Source organism: Strigops habroptila, chromosome 14 (assembly GCF_004027225.2).
Source record: "Strigops habroptila isolate Jane chromosome 14, bStrHab1.2.pri, whole genome shotgun sequence".
NCBI classification, from domain to species: domain Eukaryota; kingdom Metazoa; phylum Chordata; class Aves; order Psittaciformes; family Psittacidae; genus Strigops; species Strigops habroptila.
This window is the reverse complement of record NC_044290.2, coordinates 9653040-9677664: the sequence shown is the minus strand read 5'-3', so window position 1 is coordinate 9677664 and position 24625 is coordinate 9653040. Positions and strand designations below refer to the sequence as shown.

Sequence of the window (24625 nt, the reverse complement as noted above, 5' to 3'; positions counted from 1 at the left end):
GAATTGTTCTGTTAAAATGCTTTAAAAGTAGTATTTTAGGATTTAGGTTGTTAGACCTAAACTAGGAATCCCTTGGAAACTTCTTTACTATTTAGCACCTAGAATCTGGCTGTAACATTTGCTGCCTACAAACTTCCTGCTGCCTGGAATTCAACTGAAGTGGATGAAAACTCAGCATCCAGAGAGATCCGTTGCAGGATACAGCTGTCAGCAGAAGTTGTTCTTATATTGCGTGACAAGATTCCGACTGGCACATTAGAATGATCCACATCGACTCCTTCAGAGACCACAAGGAAGTCGTTTTGTGTTTCAGTTACAGCCTTTTAGTTTGTGCATATTTCCCTTGGAACACTCTTAAGACTAAATTATTAAGGCAGAAAATTAAGTTCAGAGTTTATCCCTAACCCATTTCAGCATCCAGTTTAGGAATCTGGCTGCTGTTCAGCAGATAAGCAAATTACCTGAACAATATAGAAATAATCTTAGATACAGAACCTGCTCTGGTATAATCCTTTTGGATACACTGATATGAAAGGAGCTGTGATCAGCCACACCAAGAAAGGATTTGCTGCCTTAGCATTGAATGCATTTTTTGAGCACATGGTAAGGGAAAAAACATGAACATGAAGAGCCAAAGGATTGCAGTCATCATATTTTTCCAGGAAATCGCTTAAACTAGTGTGAAAGAGTGTTATTCATTGTGGGACTCGGGTGGAGGAAAATATACAATTATATCTTCTGCAGTAAAATTCTTTTTTTGGGCTGTCAGAGGCCATGAATGAAACATTCATACTTTCAATGAGCATGTTGTCCCTGAAGAGAGTCATGTTTTGAGCAGAATAAAAATAGTAGTTGAAAGAATGGAAAAGAATATTAATGTGTTAAGTAAAGGGAGAAAAATTTCATTTTGCAAAGCATGGCTTATTTCAAGTTTTTATTATAATACAGGTTTGGGTTATTGTTTTATTGCATCTTCTGTGTGCATGTATATGCTAGAATCGGCCCATAAAGTCCTAAATCGCCATTGCTGGATCAAAGGTCTGAAGAATGTTTTGGCAGTGAAGGCACTTTGCTCCCACAAAGGAAGCACAGAGGGAGAGGAGTTACCCTCTGGATTCCTGTGCCTTAAATTGAGGTGAGCTGTCTGTCCATCCTGACTGACACAGGGTACTTCTTCCCAGTGTTGCCCAGACTTTGCAATGATAAAGTCCTCATGCTTTATTTGAGTTTGGAACCTGGGAGACTATTTAAAAGCAGTTTTCAATTACTGTTCCTGTTGGGCATTACGCAGAGAAAGGATTGGGATAAAAGAGGTTAACATTAGAAACTGATGATTGCTTTTGTACAAAAACCTATTATTCAAACTGGCAATACCACAGAGGTAAAAGTATCCTGTAAGTAGCTCCTGATACACAGTGCACACTATAGCTCTTTATTACATTCTTGATACAAATGATACATTAATAGTTTAAATGATTAAAACAAAATTTCATTAGCAGGAAGTAATCAGTGAAATGCACCCTCGCTTAAGTCTGCTAAATCTACTAATACTGTCTGGCTTTTAGTGCTCACTGATGCAGCAGTGTCAGTTTGATGCAGTGTCCAGTCCAAAAGCTTCTTAAGCTCTTCTGATCTTAAAATCATGAAATGATGCATCTACCCAGTGTGTGGCTTCATTTGAGAGACAGGTTCCTTGCTGCTAACAAATACCTGTTATGTGCACACAGATTTGCACCTAGAGATTCAAATTATTTACCAGTTAATCTAAAAACTGTATTGCTAATCCATGTAGTGGCTACACTTGGGCATTTGGTGAGCTGCGCAAAGAGAAAGTATGTTAATTCTCCGCTTGAAAAATGATAACAGCAGAAGTTACACCATAACTTGTAGCTCCATTTTATTTTCATCTTGTCATTTCTATGCAGAGCATGGTGTGAGGGTACAGCCTGGCGTGTAAACCTGTAAGTTTACAGGGAATTTGTAAAGTTGAACACATCTGAAAATGATTTCTTTTCCATACCATGAAAATGTGCTGATAAAAACATACATGTAAATTCAACTTCTTGTCTTATTCAGTCTAACCTAGTATATTGTAAAAGGTGGTGAGATTCAGAGGTAGCAGCCACTGCCTTGTCCAGTAGCCAAGAGCCAAAAAATCTGAAGTCCTGAAAACAGACATTTAAATGGACAGAGGTTTCCTGTGGATCATATTAAGCCTGAGATAAGTGCTCCACATAACTCAGTCTCAGAGAACATGGAGTATAAGTGCTTTTCATTAAATTCAGTGATTTCAGTTAGAAACCTTAATGACAAAGGTTGCAGCCAGGAAAAGTTAGAGTGTATTTTCCCCATCAGATAGAAAAGAGGCAATTAAGACATCATCTAGGTCAATGAATGAGTCTAGACACACTAATAGCCACCAGGGAATTAGTATCTATTCTTCCAGCTTGCATAATATGTCCAGAAATTGGTCCAAAAAGGGAAGGAATGAACTGAAAATGATGAAATGTGCTCTATTTATAGGGGACTGGTTTGACTGTCCTTACATGCTGCTTGGGCCTAAATGAGCTTTCTGCTGCACTTTCTGTATAGGGAATGAGATAGAAAAGTTGACATGATCAAATGCCTAAGCACTCACTAGGTAGAAGGAGGGTAGCACTTAGACACCAGAATAAAGATAAAACAGTTTTTAACCTGAAATCCCTAGGAAAGAAAGCTTCAGTAAGTGTCCTACTAATGGAAACCAGAAGGCACAAGGCAGTGCATTAGTTCTCCTTTGGTCTCACTAGCACAGGGAATTCTCATTATTTGATGCAGTGTGCTTGGGCAGACAGTACATCAGCAGGAGCTGGCTCTAAGCACAGTGCGTACACAGATTATCCTATTAATTTAAACCTTATTTTAGTTTAGCCAACATATAGGATGAGTTTAATCCATTCGCATTTAAATGCCAATGTTGTAAATTTTAAACCGAGAGATGTCTTGAATCCCTTTATAGCCTATAGAGAGAAATGGACTCTCCTCAGATGTGATTAATCTCATCCTAAAGCATTTTAAGAGTGGTATCCATCGTTTCTAATACGGGACCTTTCCACATGATGCAGGCAATTTACATCAGGATGTGATAAAGCACTTCTTTTAAAAGAAAGAAGTGCCTGCTTCCCTCGATTGATTATAAAGCAATGATCTCAAACATATCTGATCCCTGTAAATGTCTAAACATGTGGTTGAGATAAATCCCACTGGTGTTCATTTATAAATCTGTAATCGGGAAACCCAACACAACCCCTCTCCTACTGTAACTTGATGAATCATCCTGCTTCAGTCAGGAAGAAGGATAACATTTTTATTGACAAAGAAAAGTCAGCTGTAAGTGAGGGGAGAAACCAAATCAAAGTGTTGCTCAGCAAAAGTGAAGACGTGGGTCTGTTTTAACAATAGTGGCCATTAGTTTAACAGGTAAGAGAGCTCTCCTGACTCTGGAATTGAAGGAAGCCAAGGGGGGGCATTAACATGATTATAGTAACACGAATGTAAGCACTAGGCACAGGAAGCCATCACATGTACATAAATGTTTTCCTTTCAGAGCAAAAGACTTTAGTGTAAATTCCTCTCTAACAGAATGATAAACGTGTAGAGCATTACTGGAAGTAGAATTTAAATGGACGAAGTATACCTGAGAGGAGAGTCATTCACTGAAAAGGCTGAAAGCCTTTTGAGCATCCTGAGGTTTCAGTAATTCTTGTATCAAATCAAATAGCTACCCTGAAGTAGGAATAATTTTCCACATTAAAAAGATGGCATGGGGTTTCATTTCTTTCTTCTTTTACCATAGGCCATTTTTAAAACCATTTAACAAAGCCTCATGTGTAAGATCTTCAAATGAAGAGGCCAACGTAAAGCATGGCAGAGCAATTTCTGTTGTACAAAAGCTAAAATGTGCATCCCTGTAAATCAGAACAGCATGTGCCAGCTGCTGTCAAAACACCACGAGTATAATGGAAGTTTGTCAGGTTTTGGTTGCCTCTTACTCCAAAAAAATGAGCTGGTTCATGTAAAACACAGACTGTTAGAAAGTTACTTTGTAACAGTCTTATGTTTATTTGTTTTAATTTCCGTTTAGTTACATCGAATGACTAAATACTGTTATGAGTAAAGAGCTGGTATTTTGATCCACATAGGGGTTTTTTTTTGAAGGTGTGGGTCTAGCCCTTTCCATCATTCAATCAACCATTCTAGTGAATTCACAGTGCTTTATTTGTCACTAATGAATAGATATCAGCCTCCTGTTTTGCCTCTCTATGGGGTTCGGTGATGGATGCACTGTCTCTTCTGAAGAGAGCATGGCAGGTGATGTCTTCCTTCACTAGGCTGTTAGTCTAATCAGTATTCTTCCATATTCCTTGCGTTCAAAGTGTTTTATATTTATCGAATCTATGAATAGCATCACTAAATGAATTTCACGATGCAGCTGTGTTTAACAGTATGGCTGAAAGGCAGTCCAGCTTTCCTATTAGGATTTGGGGAATAGTGTCTTACTATGGCAGCGTTCTAATTTAGGGGCACCTCAAGTCCATGCGGTGGTGGTTTTTCTGTTATTGGCCATGTTCTCATCTGTATTGAAGTATCGGTTGAGCATGTGCCTTATTCTGTGGAAAGGCTTTCCTTACACTGTTAAACATTCTGAATGCTTAAGAACTTGAAGTTGTTCTAAACGTCTTGCCAGGAAAATAGCTTAGTTTTGTCTTATTCATGACAGCACAAGTAGAATTACAAAAGAACTAAAGGAAAGCTGAATAACAGATTTAGCCAGAATTTCTTAGTAGTGTAGTATGTTCGTATTAGATTAAAGTATTACCAAAAAAAAGAAATAAAAGCTCAGAGATTTGCATATTCCTTTAATGGATTATTTTGAGATTCCATTGAAGCAGATACATTTTTAGCAGATTGACTTAAATGCCAGTTGGGTAATAGAGCAAGAAGCAAAGCCCTAATCTTTTTCTCTAGAGCAGAGAGTCATTTAAATCTGAAATATGACTAATTACCACAATTGAACTTGTGAAACCCCTTGCATTTGTTAATAGACGTACTGTGTTAATGTCTCTTTGAATGGATGTAAAATCCAAACTAAAACCCCCAACCTTTATGTACTTTTAAGACATAAATACGATCTTTTTCGCTCACAAATCAAAATGCATGAAATATCAGTGCAGAAGTAGTTTAAAAGGAAAGTTTACAATTTTTGTGGCTTTTCTACGAAAGCTTAAAGCACTTGAAATTGTATCTTCTAAAAAAATATGGTTTAAGGAAATATGGAAGTTCTGTAGTAAGAATGAGATTCCATTATGCAACAGGGAAATTAACTATGAATTCCTGATTATAGTAGTACCTGCTATTACTATTTTTAGTAGTAATAGTGTTAGCTGTTGCTTAGCAGAAGTACGTCCAAGAAGACAACGTTAAAACCCCCTTTTAGTTCTGCACTTGCACTCTAAGGCAACACAGAGGAGGAAGCCAATACAAAGGCACTGACATAAAGAACCCAGAGCTCTGTCCTCAGCAACCTCAATGCACGTTGTCAGCCCTGCACATTTTTGAAATAATGGAACACATCTTTTTCTCTTCCCTTTTTTTTTGTTACTCATCTTCAATTTGTTCCAGATTCTGAATCACTTTCATAAAGCTGTTCATAACGAGTTTTATCCAGTCAGTGAGTTTCAGAACAAATACATCCATTGGCTTTTCAGCTGCAGAAATTCTCACCAATCACATCTAATGTAACTCTGCAGCCTCTGTAATTTTTTTCCTAGAATTTAACAATTAGTATTTTGAAGAACAGCCTTTAGCTTTAGAGGTATATAATGTTAAAATAACAGAGTAGTGGATGGCTGGGGATATGGAACAAAACCCAAAACAGGAGCTTTCCTGCCTGGTCTCTGTTGTGAAGATGCTGAGTCTTTCTCAGTGATGACTATGGTGCTGTTCCACAACCCAGGTATGCTGCGTCAAGTTGGAAGCAGTCTGGTCCTGCCCTGGAGCTGAGGTTCATGCAGTTGCCTGGTTAATTGTCTGCACACCAGCCCTTCCAAGGGTTTTTCACTGCATTAGCATATAAGCACCAGTAATGTGCCAAGGAGGGAATCCTTGCCTAAGTCCCTGTGTGCCCACTCAGCTACGAGCACCAGCAAAAAGAAGGATCTGGTCCAGGACAGGAATAAGCAGCTGGGGAGAAGGGCAGATGCCAGAAGTGTTTCTTTAAACAGTGATGCTGATAGGAGGCTACAGGCTAATGTTCCCTTCTCTAGTAGAGCATTTGACAGGTTGAGATTGTTCAGCTTGTTTCTTGCCCATCAAGCACAGCCTGTGTCACAGGAGGATTCTTGCTGCACTGAAACTGTAGTCTGTAGTTGTTGTAGGTTTGCCCTCCAATTTGGAGGGATGTTTTTACCCAGACTAGTGAAGAAATTAATTTTCCAAAGAAACACTGTATGGCAAGACTCAAGCCGGAGCGTTTTGTGACCAACCCTGGCCATTTGCCTAAGACACAATTTAGTCCCATTTTAACTGAATTGATGATTGACCTATTTGCAAATTAATCATGACAGCTTTAAAGCAAAGTTCCTGCCACACTGAAAGCTCTTGTTGCATCCAGCCATTAATGGAAGTTTGATTTCTTATATAAGAATTTGTTGATGTGTGATACTATTGTGTATGTGGGATGCACTTTTTCAACCTTTGGAGCCTGAAATTAGTTCTATGTGTATTACAACACTTCAGCGTAACTCATGTAGAACTCATCTCTTTGCATGCCAGTTGGAATTCACTGGAATGTGTTATTTTGCATTCACGTCTGTAAGAGTTTCACATTGTTTACAGAAAGAACATGCAGTTTTATATAAATCACTTGCTTTCATACAGCTTTACTGCATTGTTTTACTAAACTCAGAAGGATTTAAGCACCCTGCAGCGTGCAGCATTACAAGGCATAAAATGATGGAAAATAAAGACTATTTTTGGCTGAAATAATGGAATATTCACAATCAGAAATATTAAACAGCATTTAAGGAGTGTGGGTGAGATGCAGTGAATGAGCTGCATTATATAAAAGGGCATTATTCAGGCTATTGATTGTAAGGACTTAAATCTAAATCTTGCAAGGGAAAAAGTGGCTTTTTTCTTGCCTCAAACTAGCTATGGAATAACTTTTGTTACTAAACTGAGGCCTAAGGAGAAACATTGCCAAGTGCAGACATTGATCCATTAGAACTTGCCGGCAACATTGAATGTCTGAATTATACGACTTAGGAAGCAAGAGATGCATAAACATGGATTGTAGCGCTAGGGAAAGTACTTAAGTGAGATGACTTGCCACAAGCTTTCTGGATCATGTACTCTGCTCAGTAAACCTTGAGGTGTTGTCACCATTTCTTAGCTCTCACTGTTTCCATCATCATGGTATGGGCATCATAGCACTCAAAGAAATCTCGTCCTGTTTAAGTGCTTTGATTTTGGTATCCATGTCTTATCTTTATACGGGCTTATGGAAACTACTCAATGGCACTCCTTGCTGTGACTGCATGTGTTTTCTTGCATTCGTGGTTGTAGGCTTGCATGCGTGGATGCATGTGGTTCCGCTCTCCCACAAGTGTGGTTTGGAAATGAGGACCTGATTGTCAACCAACTGTTGTGCTGCCCGGTGAATGCAAATCCCTGCTTCATCCATTATGTATCTAGTGACAAACTGCTCCCAGATGTTCCTTTGAGGCTGGATGCCAAACCGAGTGTCTGGGTTTTGTTGGTTGGGGTTCCTACCTCTTCCCCCCACACCTCCGACTCACTGGAGTGCTGGAAGAGTGTTACAGTTATGCAGATTAATATTAAATTTATTGTATTAATAATGTAAATTTCTGACCTATACTTAATTCTTCCTGGGGAAAATGAAATAAGTCTGTTTTAACTTATCCATATCACTGATGGGATGATCTATACTACGCCTCTAGCAATAACTTGTCTTTTAGAATGGATAGATCCAGCAGTACTTCTACTAGATTTGGAATAACACAGCATCCCAGGTATCCATAAGTGCATTGTGCAGACTTTGTAAAAGCCTAGTTTCTGATGGTGTTAAATGCTTATTGTAAAAATGCTGAATTGCTTTGTTGCACTGTATATAAGGAGGGGCACAGTTAAGTTAGGGAGGGAAAACAGTTATTATTTATGTCAGAAAAACTTTAAAGCTCAAAAGAAAGTGGTTTCAGCGGTTTCTTGTCAAGAAATATTCATAAAGGTTTTATTATTTTTTAACACACATGAAGAAGATTTCTTATTTTACCTATTAATTTGTGCTTTTAAAAACTGTCAACTAAAAGCTCAAATCTTGGTGGTTGTTTTCCTTACCAAGTTATAGATTTGATGTGCGATTACAGAATGCTTTAATTTTTTTCAGTGGCCTTTATGATCTCTTCTAAAGTGCTAATATGTCCTACAGTAAAACCTTGAATAAAAATAATCTGAAAAGACAGTAAGGACAGAAATTAATTTGCTTCACTTCTGGACTGCAGACCCTTTATGCATGTTCCATGGTGAGTAGGAATGAGTTGCAATCTCTGAGGGGTTTTTTTTGTTTGAGTCATGGTTTACTGAATTCCAGTCCCTTATTGCTGTTTGAAAATTCTTGGCCTGTTGTAAGCAATATTCTGGGATGAATCTCAGCTAACACATCACTGACAGCCCTGCCTCATTTTTTTACTTCAGCTAATGTATTGCTTTTAGTAAATATATGGGATAGGAAATAGTGTTTATCTTTCCACATCATGAGAATACTACTCGTTCTATCTGACAGAAAGTAAGAAATACTGTTTCTATTGCTGCTTCAGGGAGCCAGGAAAAACCGCACAAATCTATCATGACCGTACAGTGGAAAATGCTTGTATGCTACTTTCAGAGTCAAGGTTCTATATGACTTAATAACAAGAATAGCCATTATTCTAAGAACTTAGAACTCAAACATAGGTTAAATTCTTGGAGCATTTTGAGATAAAGATTCAAGTTTAGGAATGTTGTCTATCCTTGAAAAATGTTTTGAAATCTTTGTCAACCACCTAGACAAACTGAAGAAATCTCAGTTCTTTGACATAACTATGCAAGATGGATTGAGTTTTAACATTCATATAGGTTGTTATCACATGTCTGCTTTATCTAGTGTAAATCTAGGCTACTGTGGTGGCCTTGTAGTGCTATTTTTGTGCTAAATGAACTTTCATGCTCCGTGTATTGAGCTAGCTCGGGGAATTGGTCCAGCTAAAACCCAGCCTTGCCAAAAAAAATTGACTGCATGAATATTAAGACGTAGAAGCAAGTGGATGGGGCCACTGGTTTTGACAGCAATGTGCCATACGTCAAATTAAAGTGTTCACTTGACCATGACTTAGGAAATCATCACTATGTCAGCTCTGCGTGCTGATGCAGTGTTTCCCTGAGAGTGAAAATGTTTGAGCTGGCAAAACACTAGAAACCAAGATGGGTAAACTAAGAAGGGCTGTATGTGAAAGCCTAGTGCTGAATTAGTAGACTGGTGGGGGTACAATTAGTTAAAATTTCCTGAATTCATGCTCTAAATATACCTTTAAAAGTTACAGTGACTGTATGGTGACACATTCCACTGGCTCTTGCCATACTGGTTTTCTTGCTGCAAATCTCCCATCTCAACTACTTCTTTGTTTCAGTTATTTTCTTCGTTAAATGTCTTACTGCGAATGTAAATAATTCATTTGTAATTAAATGACATGTTTCCATGGTTTCATATTTAGCGCTGTATGTACTGCCTACTTCTGAGTCCACAGGTATTTCCTATAAATGCCACTTTTGCTATTTGGAACGAATTACTATAACTTATGTCATTCACTCAACCGTGTAATTTTGATATCTGCCAAACCTTAGAAATTAATCTGCTTGTTATGAGTAAGCAATGTACCCTTCTAACATACTGGGGATAAAAAAGAGCTTCTTCTGCCTGTTGGCTGAGGGTGAATTTTCTCAGTTCTGTAATTGGCTTCTCTATGTGTTTGTTGTCTTACGTCAACAATAAATTTCTAACTAATTTGGGATACAATGCAGAGTTTTATTTTTTGGTATGTTATTTTTCTTCCGGAGAACTTGCAGTTACTTTGGGATGAAACTATGTTTTCAGTGACTGATGGGAGTAGGAAAGTGATACTGAAGTTTCTAGCAGATGACCCTTTAATAAGATGTATGTAATTGGATAAGAGTTGCAAAAAATATTGGGAATCATGATTATGTGAAAGTTCATATCAAAGGATTCTATCATCTTTTTAGTGACTTTTGCATATGTAATGAAATGTAGAATTACGTGGTTGTCCCTGTTGTATTAGCAATTGTGAAACAATTCTCTTACAAGGGTTGTATCCAAACAGGTATCATAGAAAGTTTATTTCTTGTAGTTTAGTACTTGGGATATGGCTCTGTTCATATTTCAAACAGCTTGTTCAGTGTCATCCTGGCCTCACTTCTTCCCATCATGAAGAAAAATAAATACTGTCTTTTGGCAACAGTGGAATTGGTGTGTGGATTGAGTTTACTGGCAAATAAGGCTCATTAGTTTCATTAGTATGTTTTAAGGTTTCTCAAACACAACTGAAAGCCTAGACTTAAATTCAAAATATACTAAAATACCTAATGTTCAGCTCTTGGCATTCAGATCTGGCATTTCACTTGTTGTATTTATTGTGTCCATACAAATCACACTGAAAGAAGGAAATGTTTTGGTTTACAGCCACGGATAGCTTGATATCATTAAATTATGAAGTGCAGAGAAAAACAAGTTATAACATTAATACCAAAATATTCTAAACTATTTCTAAAATGGTAGAACCTTGCAGCTGTACGAGCACGCCTTCTATGTTCCATCAGTTTTCCATGCTTCCAGCTGTGAACAGATTCCGACATTACCGTGAAGCATGGCGCAGGCTGTGTTAAATCGGCCATGGGGGTGATTTAATGCAAGATGAAAGATTAAGAAATCGCATAAGTCTTCCAGACGTTTGTCTTTGGTGCATTAGGCATCTCATGACTGAACAATGAAGTTTTCAGCTTGGTTGGCAGTGAGGAGCAGCTCTGCCCCCAGCAGCCTCCAGAGCTGGGGCTCCCTCAAGCCGGCCCTGGGCTCTGTGGTTAGAGGCAGAATGGGAAGAATGTGGCTTGGGATGGGAGCTGGGCTTGTGAGAGCAAAGCTGTTTTGATTGCTCTTAGTGTTAGAGAAGGTTTACTCATTGAGGACCTCATTCTTTTTTCATGCTAGATGTGATGCTAATGTCTTGTAGCATTGGTAGAGGCAGACACTGTGATTTTCCAAAAACTCTCTTCTGCTGGCATCCAGGATTCCAGCTGTATTACAAAACAAAATCCAACAGCTGCATTCCCAAGATCGGTTTCATCTTGTATCCCATTGTTTCCTAGTCTTAAATGTGTATGGCCTGTGCTGTTCCTCAGTGCTGGCTCTCTTGGCCCTTTATTTTTGCATTAGGTAGCACATCAAACTGGAGGCAGCAGCCTCATTTAAAACATCCCAGTTCTGCAATTAGGGTCACTGCTGAGTTAGTTCGAAAATCTGAAGAACTAATGTTCAGTGTTCACAAGAACCATTTGTGGCCTTTCATATTGTGTCAATTCTTTAATTGAAAGAGCTGTGCTGTTCCTTGCTGATACACTTGTACACAGCTACAAAGCAGGTTACATCAGACACCCAGTGTGTCTTTGTTGCTGACATACAACATGTTAAGATCAGCAGATTTTTAAACTAAAGAGAATTCAAACTATAGAAGTGATACAAAAAGTCTGATTGTGGGTCATCTTTTTTGCTGTTACAAGTTCTTGAAATAGCTGTTCCAGCACTGGTTTTGACAGATGACTTCTAGGTTGTTATTCATTTATAAAATGGGTCACCTTAAAGCGGAGAGATTAATAGCTTGTGAAATTTTAGCAAGGACTTTACATAGAAATGGTCATCTCTGTCTTTTAAAAAGTACAGGATTAACAAGTAGAAACGATTGAATGTTTCATATTTCATTAAATACTTGAGTACTTTGAAGCTCTTCCTCAGTTTTACAAACCTTGTACTACAGTTTTAGGGGAAAAAACAATATCATGAACCTTCTTTTCCCTATAATGGAAGACAGAAATTACACATGTGGTATGTATCTGAATATAGGATTCAGACAAACCTGAATGTGTTAGTTATTTTACTAAATGCAAACTGTTTGACAATGTGTTACATGTCGCTGCAGGTATATATTTATAATTTTATCCCACAGAACTACTGGGTCTGCCAAAGTTGTTTGGGTAGATGAAAATATCTGTGCGTTCTCTGCCAGGCATACAGGCTGTATTTGCACACTGTTGTAGTTCTGGCAAAGCCAGCTTACCGGCAACATCCATCTGCTTTATGCTTAGTGTAAAGGAGTTAATGACCTGAGTAGTTAAGACTGTCCAGACGATCTGTGTAATCCTTTCACACAAATAAGATGATGTTGCAGTTAACCATTACTTTCTCTTTTGAAAACACATAGTAGAGATCTTATTTATGTCCTTCCCCCAACCTGTTTAGCCTGATCAAACTTGTCAGAATTGACAATCTGTGCAGCAAGGTCAGATGTATGAAGATACACAAGCCAATTATTGAGTGCTAGACTGGGAGCTTAGAAGTAGGAATCAGCCCTAATTTATCAGTATTGATTTCGTGTAGTCTCTGTACTTCAACTTCAGGGTAGGTGTTTGATGCTGCTTTGAGAAGGTAGTTTGAGTTCTGTAGAAACAGCAATGGAAATAAAGATAATCCATGAAGCAAGCAATGTGTAGCACTATGCAGATTAGTGCCATGAAGGTGCTGTGTGGCCTCATGCTGTTACAAAAGAGCTTTAAGCAGCTTAGTAACAGGTTAAGCTGACGGGGAGAGACAGTTTCTTATTAACTGTGTTATCCTGGAACAGGCTGTATCTCGCTGTGCTGTAGGCTGTTTTAGTGAGAAGAGTTGTAAATGCCAAGTGGAAAGATAGCATATAGCAGTTGTAAGTGTTAGCCTGGGCACTCTCTTGAGATAGCACTCTTTTCTAGATGGGGTGAAACACTGGCAGAAAAAACTAGCTGATGTGTTATAAATTGTATATGTTGAAAAAGTTAGGGAAATGGAATTCTAACAAAATTCCCTGTGGATTCAGTATTCTCGTAACATTCAAAGGTTTTGCTTCTTCTGACTTGTGTTTGGTTTAGAATCTACAGCCTTGTTTATATCTAATAGAAAGGGATTTCCATTATTTTTTTGCAGGTTATAATCATATTCAGAAAAGGAGAAAGACAAGTATTGCTAAATCCTATTTCTTAATTGCTACTCTTCTTGCTCTGGAAATATTCCCTGTTCTTGAGTTTAATCTATTCCTAGTGAATTTATTTAAACAGTAATGCTTATTTAAATAACAAATGTAGCTGGTATTTAAATGATTTGTCTATTTTGAAGTAGCACCCTGTTTCCGTTTAATGTAATTGCTATATTTAATCTTAGAATGAACTTAATGCATGCCATGTGCCAAATTCATTCATAGCTTGGTGTCGTGCGGAAGACACAAGGCAGCCAGTAATATGCGCCCCTTGAGGAAATTCTGGGGCCTCACTGGAAATGCAAAGTATGTGAAACAGCAACATAAAATTACGCAGTGCTCCAAGCTACTGTAGGGGCTCTTGAAGTTCTCTAGTATACTCTGATGGTAATGGCAGAGGGTGGTGTCATGCCTATTATACTTCTGTTGTAACTCCTTAGTCCAGTTCAGAATCAATTCTTATTCAAAACCCAACAACAAACCCCAAAAGCAGAAACTCAACAACAAATATTGAGTGTACACAAGAGTTATTTCCCTGTTGTTGCCAACCAGACCTCTTTTACTGCTTTCTTGGGAAGAAACAATACTAGAAACCTAGAAACAAATGATGTAGGCAGGAATATGTATACCTGTTGTAAACTAATTATGTCATAATAGTGGAGCCACAGCTTTAGTTTGTTTAAATGGGAAGCTAATACATTATTTTTATGGTGGTTAAGGTTTTATAAATTCATCATGTAAATTGGGAGAATACTCTTGACTATTAAAAAACAAGTCAAAGATGACTTGGAAAAACCTCACTAATTTCTCTATAGCCAATAACTGACAGGTCAGTTCGACTCTTAGAAATGAATTCCCTTTGCCCTTTAGGTTTGCAGCTTAATTTGTTTTACTTGAATAAATAAATACTGTGGTGAAATACTGTGGTAGCCATATTCATGTCTGCTGGAAAAGCTCATCTAACCTGTTGTTTTTCTCCCAGCAGTGGGAGTATAAAAGTGATAATTTTTTTTGAATTATCTGTTGGACTTTTCTAATAACTCTAAAGTCTGTGACTTTTGACTTGATATTTTTGCCACTCCCCTTTGGAATGCTTGTGGTAGTGGAGCTCTTCAGACATATGGCTAAAGGATGTGTGGGTGACTGGGGCTCCACAATGTCTTTTTTCTCCTTTATAGATCATCTAATAGAGAAGATTGCTTCTGTTATTTATTATTGTAATATTTCATTTCTCTCATCAGCCTTGTGTCATATCTGAAAGCTACTCCTAACAGTGTTTTTTAGCAGATAACTCTCACCCAACAATATATATCATGATAACCTTCACACATCATAATTGAGAAAACAGTCTGAAATTTACAGCAGAACCTTGTAACTCTGACTGATGACAATCTATATATTATTAACATGTTTTTCTCAGTATTTTGCACCCAGAGAGAAGTGTTGGATAGAATGAATTGCCCTTCCATTACATATCATAAATCCCAGAAATCATGTAGTACATCTCCCGCTTGTTTGCTTTGAGAATACACCGAGTGCTCTGTACCACATTCTTCCTTGTTTTCATGATACCCATTTAGCATTCTCTGCACTCTGCAGCATTGCTGGGAGGATGGAGGGCAAGGGATCAGCGTGCTGGTGGAGAACTAGCAGCTACTCTGGTTTTCAGCACAAGGCCTGTTTTGTTCTCTCCCTTCGTCCCCGTGCTCCCTCCCTGGGCTGCCGAGAGATTATTTGTCTCTAGCAAGCCCAGAGCTGGAAAGGATGGAAGCCTGCAACCACATTCTATATACGGCAGATCAAAATCACACTGTCAAAACATGAAAATACCTCAATAATTTTCTTTTTCATTTTAACTGTCAGCCTCAAGATACCACTTGCTCTCAAGCTACTATGCATAATGTGTGCCAGCTCACTTCTTACTTATGTTAAAATGTAAAGCAACAAATTTCCAGGCAGTCTCTGCAAAGCAGAGTAATGTAACTTTCATTACAAGAAAGTGGTGAACATAATGTGACTTCTTAACAGCTGCAATAAGTGATGTGAAGCTATTAACATCTTTTCAAAACAAGTAACAAGTGAGAGGTTATTTTTCATCTCTATTCCTGAAAAAATGGCATGTTGTTTTAAGTAGATAACATTTGATTTGCACTTATATGGATTAAGTAATTTTTTACATGAATTCTCTAGCTTGGTATTGCCTTGTGAAATTAAGAAAACTTTCAAAGCTGATGCTGAGATACGCTTTAATGGCTGAATTTCAAAATGAGAATTTGGATGTTATATTTTATGTATGGAAATAATGAGTGCTAACAAGTGGTTTTAGTTCACCCTTACTCTTTTCCCTTCAGGTTTGCGATTCCATGAGAGTTGCTCATTCCATTGTTTATTTTTGTCAGTCTATTTGGGTATTCTCCAAAGGTGAGACAGGTCTGATGCTTTTGAATTGCTCACTAAGGAAACAAGTTGTTTGGAGAGAAGTAACCCATTACAAATACAAATGGGAAATAAAAGCAAAAGAATTGAGACTGTTCATGTTGATGTGCACACAACAGTCAGTCTATTGCTGGACTGAACAGAAAGGTTTTTTAAAGTTCAGTAGTCACTATGGGTAATTGAAGCCTTAATAAATGACTTTTTTGAGGTGTAGCTACAAGTCCAAAAGGACAAATGCTGTCTGGTTTACTTGTTTTGGCAGCTGAACTGGAGTTTGCATTGCAGTGTAATTAGTATTGTTTTCATCAAAGTTGGTAGCTAAAGTTCATAGCTATAGACTGAGGCTGTAGCAAAGAGTGGCACTGGTTTTCCTACATATCTATCTTGACGTTTAGAATATATCATATTAAAAACAAGGTCGACATTTTCTCTAGCTAAATGAATTTTTTAACATGCTGTGTGAGGCTGTCAGCTCAGAGGTAGGATTTGACTGTGGTATTTTATAAATACTGCCCAAAATAGATGCCCAAAAATGCAGAGTTCTTGTAACACAGACTCTTGCTGAATAAAGGCAGAGTTGGAGTAGCCAGTCTAAGATCCTAATTTGAAAGGCAGGCATTGGTAAAGCAGCTCAGTCCTACAACTTTCCAGAAGTGTTTCTAAGATCTTTTGCATATGTTGTCATTTGCAAGTGTATGATCATTACATACAAAAGTAATGAGTTTAACTTTTTTGTTTCCTGAAGGATGTAATGAGAATATTATTTTTTTGCATGTGATTTATTCAGGCTTTTGTCTTCAAGAGTGGAAGGTTTGGAACCAAAAATACAATTTGGAAGTGAAACGTTTTTCAGCTGCATGTAGTATTAATAGTAATTGCCACTTAGTGATCTTCCAGTTGGTAGAAACAAACCATCGAAATGATAATTGTAGGATTCATTGAGGTTGAGATTGATTAACAAACTAGACAACCAAGTGGGCAGCATACATTGAGCCAGAGCTCTGGCTCATGTGAAGGCGACAGAGCTTATCTGGAATCAGTGGAGCAAAGCCCATTTTAGTCCATTTGCCCAAAGAATTAACATATGCCATATCAGAAATAGAACATTTGGAAACAATTGCCGCATGGAATGAGGATGAAAAATAGCTGGAGAAAGATATGAGGGTGATTAGACTTCTTTAAAGCCAGACGGCTGACTTAAGGATGTAAATGAGGCCAGCCTGGCATTATGGGGGAGTCATCGTTGTATGCTGCAATGACATGAAGGTGCACTTGATAACATCTTTCTCAGCTCTCTTGATTAGGTGAAAGAAATTCATATACATATTAAATGGGGAAAAAGAACTGTTAAAGATGCCTCAGGAAACGAGCTGTTCAGAAAAACTGAGATAATTTAATTTGTTTTCCACTGAAGTTGAGGAAATTCAGTGTTTGCAACTGAAATTGAATGAAATCCTATTTTATTCTTTAGAGGTGTCCTTTGAAATAGTGCATTTTTATGTATGGGAAATGCAAAATTTAAAGTCTTTAGGGAATGTATTATATGTAAAGAAATTGTGAATTACTTTTGAATCATTTCATTATAATCTCCTGACTCATTGCTTGCTGGTGTGTGTTTGTTTCAAGATTTGCAGAGTCTCAAATCTAAATTGTTCTGTTTTGAAATGTGGAGCAATTCTGAAATAGCTGAACTAAGCTTAATATTAAAAAATAACCTGTAGTGAGGGTGAAAAGCAAAAATACCTGCTCCTCAAAGTAAGCACACTCAAGAACAATCGAATTGTTCTTTTTTTTTGTGGTTTGGGGGGACACGTATGACCTGTGCTATGTGACAACCTATAGACTCACTCACATGAGATAATTAAATTAAAAGAAGCTTTCCTTATCTCAGAAAGAAAAGTTCTTTCAGATCATTCATAAATTTTAAATGGGAGTCATATTGTAATTGGGAGCTCATTTTTTTTGCCCATTACCTCCTGCCATTCTGTGATATGAGAACGCTTTGTTCTCTACAAGAGTCTCCAGACTTTGCTTTCTCACAGAAGTAATTAACTAGTAAAGACATTGGATATCATAGACCTCTTCACCAAAGCATACAGGTGAACATGTCCCATACCCAAGCACGGGTTTCATTCCTCATTTATGCTTCCTGCTCTTGTCTGCGTGCACATTGACAGTTCCTGTTACAGATACGGATTTAGACTCAGGAAATGTGGCTTTATGGAATTGTTCATCCCACACTATATTTTAACATTACATGCTCTCTTAAATATTTATTGTTGTGTAGAGCCTTTTGATTTTTTTTAATGTCCATCTGTAATTATATTGTTTACTTGATGTCTGCTTTTCTTGTGTGTCTTTCGTTAATATTAGGCTCTGCTTTCTTTCACTGACTTACAGGTGAAATATTTGACTAAAAGTTTTATTTCCACTGCTGTTATATTTGTTACAATAGGAAAAAAAATGAATCTATGCCATTCTAACTGTTGGTTTCCCTTTTCTTACTAGTTTGCTGCTTTGTGGTTCATAAGAGATGCCATGAGTTTGTTACCTTCTCTTGTCCTGGGGCTGACAAGGGACCTGACACTGATGTGAGTACATTAACATTTAATATGTTAATTTTATGTTACATAGTTTTGTATTGTGACACCTCTGAGAATTAGTTACAGACACTATCAATAGGCTCTTCATGATAGGTATTCACTGCAGAATTGTTAAAAACCACTTGGACTACAAATATCTATCGTAAAGAGCCTGTTGATACTCTGTATCCACCTTCTCTCAAGGTGCATCTTCAGAGCTGACTCTGGTCCTTGTCCTCTGCACACAATGATCTGTAGCTCCAATGAGATGACAGTTAATCTTGATCCAAGTGACTTATCTGAGATATGTTTTTGAAACAATTACATTCATGCTTGAGCTCGTATTCCATTCAGGATACACTCATTCTGTCTTGCTCTGTCAATACTTCTACATACACGTAGCATTTTTGGTCAACAACCAGTTTTTACTTTCAACACATCTGCTTACATGGTGAGACGCATGTACTAGAATTGTGTGCCACCCTGCTGAAATAATAAACTAATCTTGTTTGTTCACATAAAAATAACATTCATTTGGGTTTTATAAATTCTGCTTTACAGTGAAGTAATTTAACATCTGCTTATGGGAACAATACATTCCAAGAGTTCTTTGTCTGAATGGCTCTGTTTTCTTTCTTATATTCATGCCCTAGATTGTAGGCTATTATCTCCTTTGACGAAATGCACCAGAGGACTTTTCTTGCTAGGTTTTAATGAGCTTCTCATGAATTGTTTTAATATGCCAACCATAAGATCAATGAACAATATATGGGCAGAAGCTACAAGGGGTTTTGGAAAATTTGGGATGTTAAAAAGTTTTCTTGTTTTTAAATGTAAATACAGTTGTCACTGCTGATTGACACTTTCAGTGGTGACACATGAGTAGGTCTTCTGCACCTGTAATGGATGGTTTGACTCTTCAAAGTGTTGTTGATTGTTTTTCATTTTAAACATGGGTTCTTCAGGGTTTTTTTTCCAAAAGTTCATAAATGAGAACAAACATTTGTTGTGAGACCATTTAACTTTATTGAGAATCTCTTCATGGTTATAGAATCTGTTACGTGGCAGGTTGTTAATAGTCCTTAATATTGCTGACTGCATTTCATGATTTATTTTTTGGGGCCTTGGTGATTAAATACATGAGTCTAATGCTGCCTTTTAGTATTTGGGTTACCAAATGATCATTTTCAATATTTACACAGAAGCAATATCTCAAAAACACTTTGAGGATTAAAAGCAAACAGAAAATAAATATGGTTTATTAAAATTGTGCTACATTAGTGGGTCCTATTACGCAAAGAGGATTTTAGAATTTTATACTTTAATTTACTGAAATGTTTGGCTATAACGTCTACCCCTTTACAATCCAGTAACTTATCCCTGTTCAAGTTACTACAAGCTTTGTTCTGAAATGTAGTGTGCTGAAAAAGCTTATCATAATATTTAGCAGATTTTTAAATATTAAAAAGTCCTTTCCTAAATTATTTCGTGCAGGTGCACAATTAATTTGCATACTCACATTCTCCAGTGCCTTTGCCTGATGTAACCTTTCCATTAATTTTAAGAGTAATACTGTCATTAATAAAACGAAAATTCCCAGAGTAATAATTATAAATTATATATTACAATATTTATTACATGTTATAAAAATTTAAAATTAGCATGCACTGTACATTTAGCATAAACGAGGCAATCGTTACCAATACAGCATTAGAACAGTTATCACTTAGATTTGGTTTATTTACTAAGGAGAATCCAAAGTCTGACAGTCAGATAAATGCCCTGCAGTGGGTGATGGTCAAGGTTAGACTGCAAAACAATAGACAAAGCATTTCCCACTTGGAAGCCAAATTGCCTTTCACAGCCAAGGGGGGCGTTTCCTGCAGGCAGCTCTTGCAGGTGAGTGTTCCCAGTCCTCCCTGCTGAGGTCAGAGGTATCTGGGACACGATGGCAAGGACTTATTTATAGATGTGTCTTGAGGCATGATAGTCTGGCATTGACACTGCTTGCCTGGGGGCATGGCAGGTCTCTATAGTTGGGTTATTAGGTGGTTGGGAAGGGGAAAAACCCTGTAATTTTTAGACATTTCATTGTGACTTCCATGAATGCTAAACCTGTGCTTGTGGCTGAAGGGCAAGGTCAAAGTATGTCTTTAAAATAATGTTCTTTTGAAAGAGAGAATTGAGCTACTTTAAATTGTGTACAGAGAGATTTGTATCACTGACTTTCAAAACTCTGTTTTCTGGCTGCAGCAATCCCCTGCAGAAAGGGTTCAGTAAATCACTGACAGCTTCAGTAAATTCTCTAAATATATTTAACATTTGCAACAGGAGTTAGTTTTTAACTTCTAGATATATAAATACAGTCATAAAGGAAACAAAAGGGGTCTCAGGCTGTGCTCTCCACAGACCTTTTCTTATTCTCTAGGCTTTCTATATATCAAGTATTTAATAAACTGACTACTCAGCTGTATAGAAGTCCTGTGGTCTGTATCATGCTAAAAATAGTGGTGTACATATATTATCTCCTCATGTAACATTTTTATTTGCTGCAGTATTCTATTGCTGTAGAAAAGGGAATATATTATTTTTATTCCTTCAAAATTAAATGGCTTAATAAAGGTGAGTGTAAAAGAGACAAAAACTTAAAATCACCTTGGTTTTGCTTTACTCAGATTAGCTGAAATATGAGGTTCAAAGGCCTGTGTTTGTGCCAAAAGGAAAATAATACTTGCAAATAAAGTGGTCATCCTTGACTAGCACTGAAATGATGGTGTCTGGGGTACAATATCCTGTTTCAGATGAAATAAGCATTCACACAACCAAAAAATTTTTTGTTTCCTTAATACTTGGCAGGGTGTTATTTTGCTGCTATCTGATGTCTCTCTCTAGTTTCAGTAGAACTGTTTCATCTTCTCTTCATGGCCAACTCTTTTATGGTGATGCTATTGAGTACGATTTAACAGCTCCTGCTGCTATTATACTCTTCAGTTACACGAAACATCGTCTCTAATTTAGATTTTGGAAGATTGCTTTCTGTTCATAAAAAAAGTATTTTAAGTCATTGATGAAATGCTTTAAAACTTGAGGAAATTACTATAAAAATCTAAGAGCAACCTCAAAAATTGACTGCTGCTTTGTTAAGGTGTGTTTAATGGTAAGGAATAACTAGTCAAGTTTCTTTCAAAAAGGATACTTTAAAATTGAGCGTTAAATCTTTGTTCCCTTTGTTAATGGAATATAGTGACCAGAAAGTGTTTCAAACTGCATGTGATTTATTAAAATGTTCCCAATTCCATATCACATAGAATTCAAGAGAAAATCACCATTGATTTTAAAAGTGAAAAAAAAAATCTAAATGAGAGGAAGTTACTGTACAGTCCAGGGAGATTAAATCTGACTTTGCTACTCAAAATTGCAGTGAGTTCTTAGTATTTAAGCACGTACAAGAGAATCGATTGATAAGATACAGATGCGAGCTTACACGGAATGAAAAGCCATCTTATCCCATTGGGCAGGGTAACTGACCTCATGGGTGTTGAAGGTGACATATATAAGCCTCTTGATATTGAAATTATTTGGGAGCTTTATTATCTTAAGGACATTTGAAAACTAAGTCTAAATTTTCTAAGGTTCTGTGGGATGCTGCAGTTGAATGTTTTCATCAGTGGCTTGGATACTGGAATATGTATAGATACACAATTGGCAGCTGGCAGTAGGGAGGGCTTACAAGAACTGCAGAAGATAATACTTCGAATTTATTTCATGTATTAAGTACGTGTATTTCATGCACTTCATAAAACAAACAAAATCGCATTTGAGGGGGAAGAAAAAAATATGTCAATGTGAGCTGATTGTGAAGGCACTGGTGCAGAAGAAGATGAAGCAGGTCTTGTAGTAGGTCGTGAACTCAGTACCGGCCAACACTGCACCTCTGGTATTCAAGAGCTGAATTTCCTGCAGGGATATGTTAGAAATTATTGTTCCATATCTTAGATGTTTTATGTAGAATTCTGCAGCCCTTCAGGAGAGGAATTCAGAAATGAACTAAAATGTTAAAGGTCTTTAAAGATTTTTTTTTTTCCAGAGCCTTGGACCACATGGTTTAGCGCAAGGTGTCCCTGCCCATGGCAGGGGGGTTGGAACTGGATGATTTTAAGGTCCTTTCCAGCCCTTACTATTCTATAATTCTATGATTCTATGATTCTAAAGCATGACCTTTGAATATTTTCCGTGTCTGTTAAGTTATAAACAGGTATCATATGGGCAGCTTGTGGCAAGGGAGAATTAACTACATTACAGTGAAGTTTTTTAGGTGTAATGATGGGTAACTGCTGCAATGTGTTACTGAAAGAAGAAATTAAGATTTTTGGTTTGGGTTTTACTTCTCTGTGTCCTCATGGGACCTAGAGGAGAGGTGAGATGAGTCCTATAAGGCTCCATCATGCTTTTAGTTAAATGGTTTCTATGATTTTAGACTTGGGAGGAGAAATGGTGACCCTCAAAAATTCATGTGCTGGGATGAATTTCCCCTGGGGGAAATTATGATTTATAAATGGTAATTTAGAGTATGACAGCAGTGGGCTTGGGTTTGGCCTTAGGCTTGGAACAATTCTTATGTCTACGTTTACTGCAGTATTACACTATTTGGTTTGATAGCTGTGGTTGCGGTAGAAATGATACAAAGGATCTTCCTCCTTGTGTCACACCTCTATACTAAGCAAGAGTGAATTGATGTAATTGGGCTGCCTGCAGGGATTAGTTGTCTTCACCAGATTTCTTTTTCTGTTCAGTTCCTCCATTAGTCTTTAATTCTGCTTCCAGACTGTTACATGCAGGAGGCTGTTTCAGAGTGAAGAAGGCAGTTGCTTTACTCCTCTTGGGAATTAAAACAACAGACACACACAAAACCCCCAACCAACCAAACAAAAAACCCCAAAACCACTCATGAAAAGGCAGTAACTGGAAGCAGAGAATTAAGACTTAATGTAGAACTAGTTAAAAAGAGATTTTAATCAGAAAGCTTTGCAGTCTTTTTCCAAGGAAAATAAAATGCAGCAGCGGGACATGTCTGATTTGCTTTTAACCGTTTGGTTGTTTTTACAGTGAAAAGCAGCTATTATCTATGTCCACCACATAAGTGACCAGAGGAATAACAAGCATCATTGATACATATTATAGACTCATAGAATCATTTAGGTTGGAAGGGACCTTAAGATCGAGTTCAACTGTGAGCCACCAAGGAGGGGGAATGTTATTGCTAGTCTGAATTTTGGGTAATAGGCAGTCTTGTCCTAGAAATACTTTCTTTTTAATTAAAATAAAAACCTTCTCACTTCGTCACAAAAGATACACAAAGGCAGGAAGATCTGGCAAGCTACAGTTTACTGCTTGCCAGATTAGCTATAAATGCTTGCTTGAATTCATACAGGCTGTATGAGTTCCTTGAAGCAATTCTTAAACAGCTCTGATGCAATAAATGTATTAGTTTTTCATTTTATACCCTAAACAAGAAAATATAAAACCCCCTCAATTTAAAAATGGAGATACCAACTCAGTGTGTTTGTATGTCTGTTTTGTAATTATGAGAATTGTTAATCACATTGGCTTTGTTTACAATAGGCGTTATTAAGGTGGGGACAGTAGGTAATACTATAAACCAATCACAATGCAAACATACTTTTGTTCAAATATGATATTCCTTACTATATTACTACAAGATCACAATCAGTGCAGAAAGTACTTTAAACCATATTTTGCAGGACAGCAAGGATATTTTTATTACCCTGACTTCTGAATCTCTGCAGTGTGTCCAAAGTAGTTTGTGGAGAAATAAAGGTTTCATGCTTATAGTTTTGACCTCAAAGCCCTAAAAATTAACTACAGGGGAAAAAATTGCTTATATAACTTTTATAATTTATTTTAATTGTTTTTAAATGATGCTGTGCGCAACCGTAATGGCTCGGTAGGAAATGTGGGCATTTGAGTATATTGACAATGAAATTCCGATTTGAACAGAATCAATCCTGAGGTAAGACTCCTTTTAATGGAAGAGAGAGAACTTACAGAAGGAAATATGCCAAAAAGGGCTCTGTGTATATTGAGTAGGTATTCTGCTCATATTCATCTGGCATCTGAAGGAGGTTCATGCGTCTGGTAGGGAGGACGTGCCTCAGTTTCCCCACATCAATTGCTCTTAAACTGCAGCAGCATCTTATG

General features: G+C 37.3%; 1 protein-coding gene across 1 annotated transcript in view; it reads left to right on the top strand.

Moving 5' to 3' along the window:
- PRKCA (protein kinase C alpha) overlaps positions 1–24625 on the top strand; it is a 150003-nt gene that overhangs the window by 39448 nt on the left and 85930 nt on the right. Inside the window, exon 3 of the mRNA XM_030506365.1 lies at positions 18333–18415. Coding sequence (XP_030362225.1) covers positions 18333–18415 — 83 coding nt within the window. The remainder of the gene's footprint in view (positions 1–18332; positions 18416–24625) is intronic.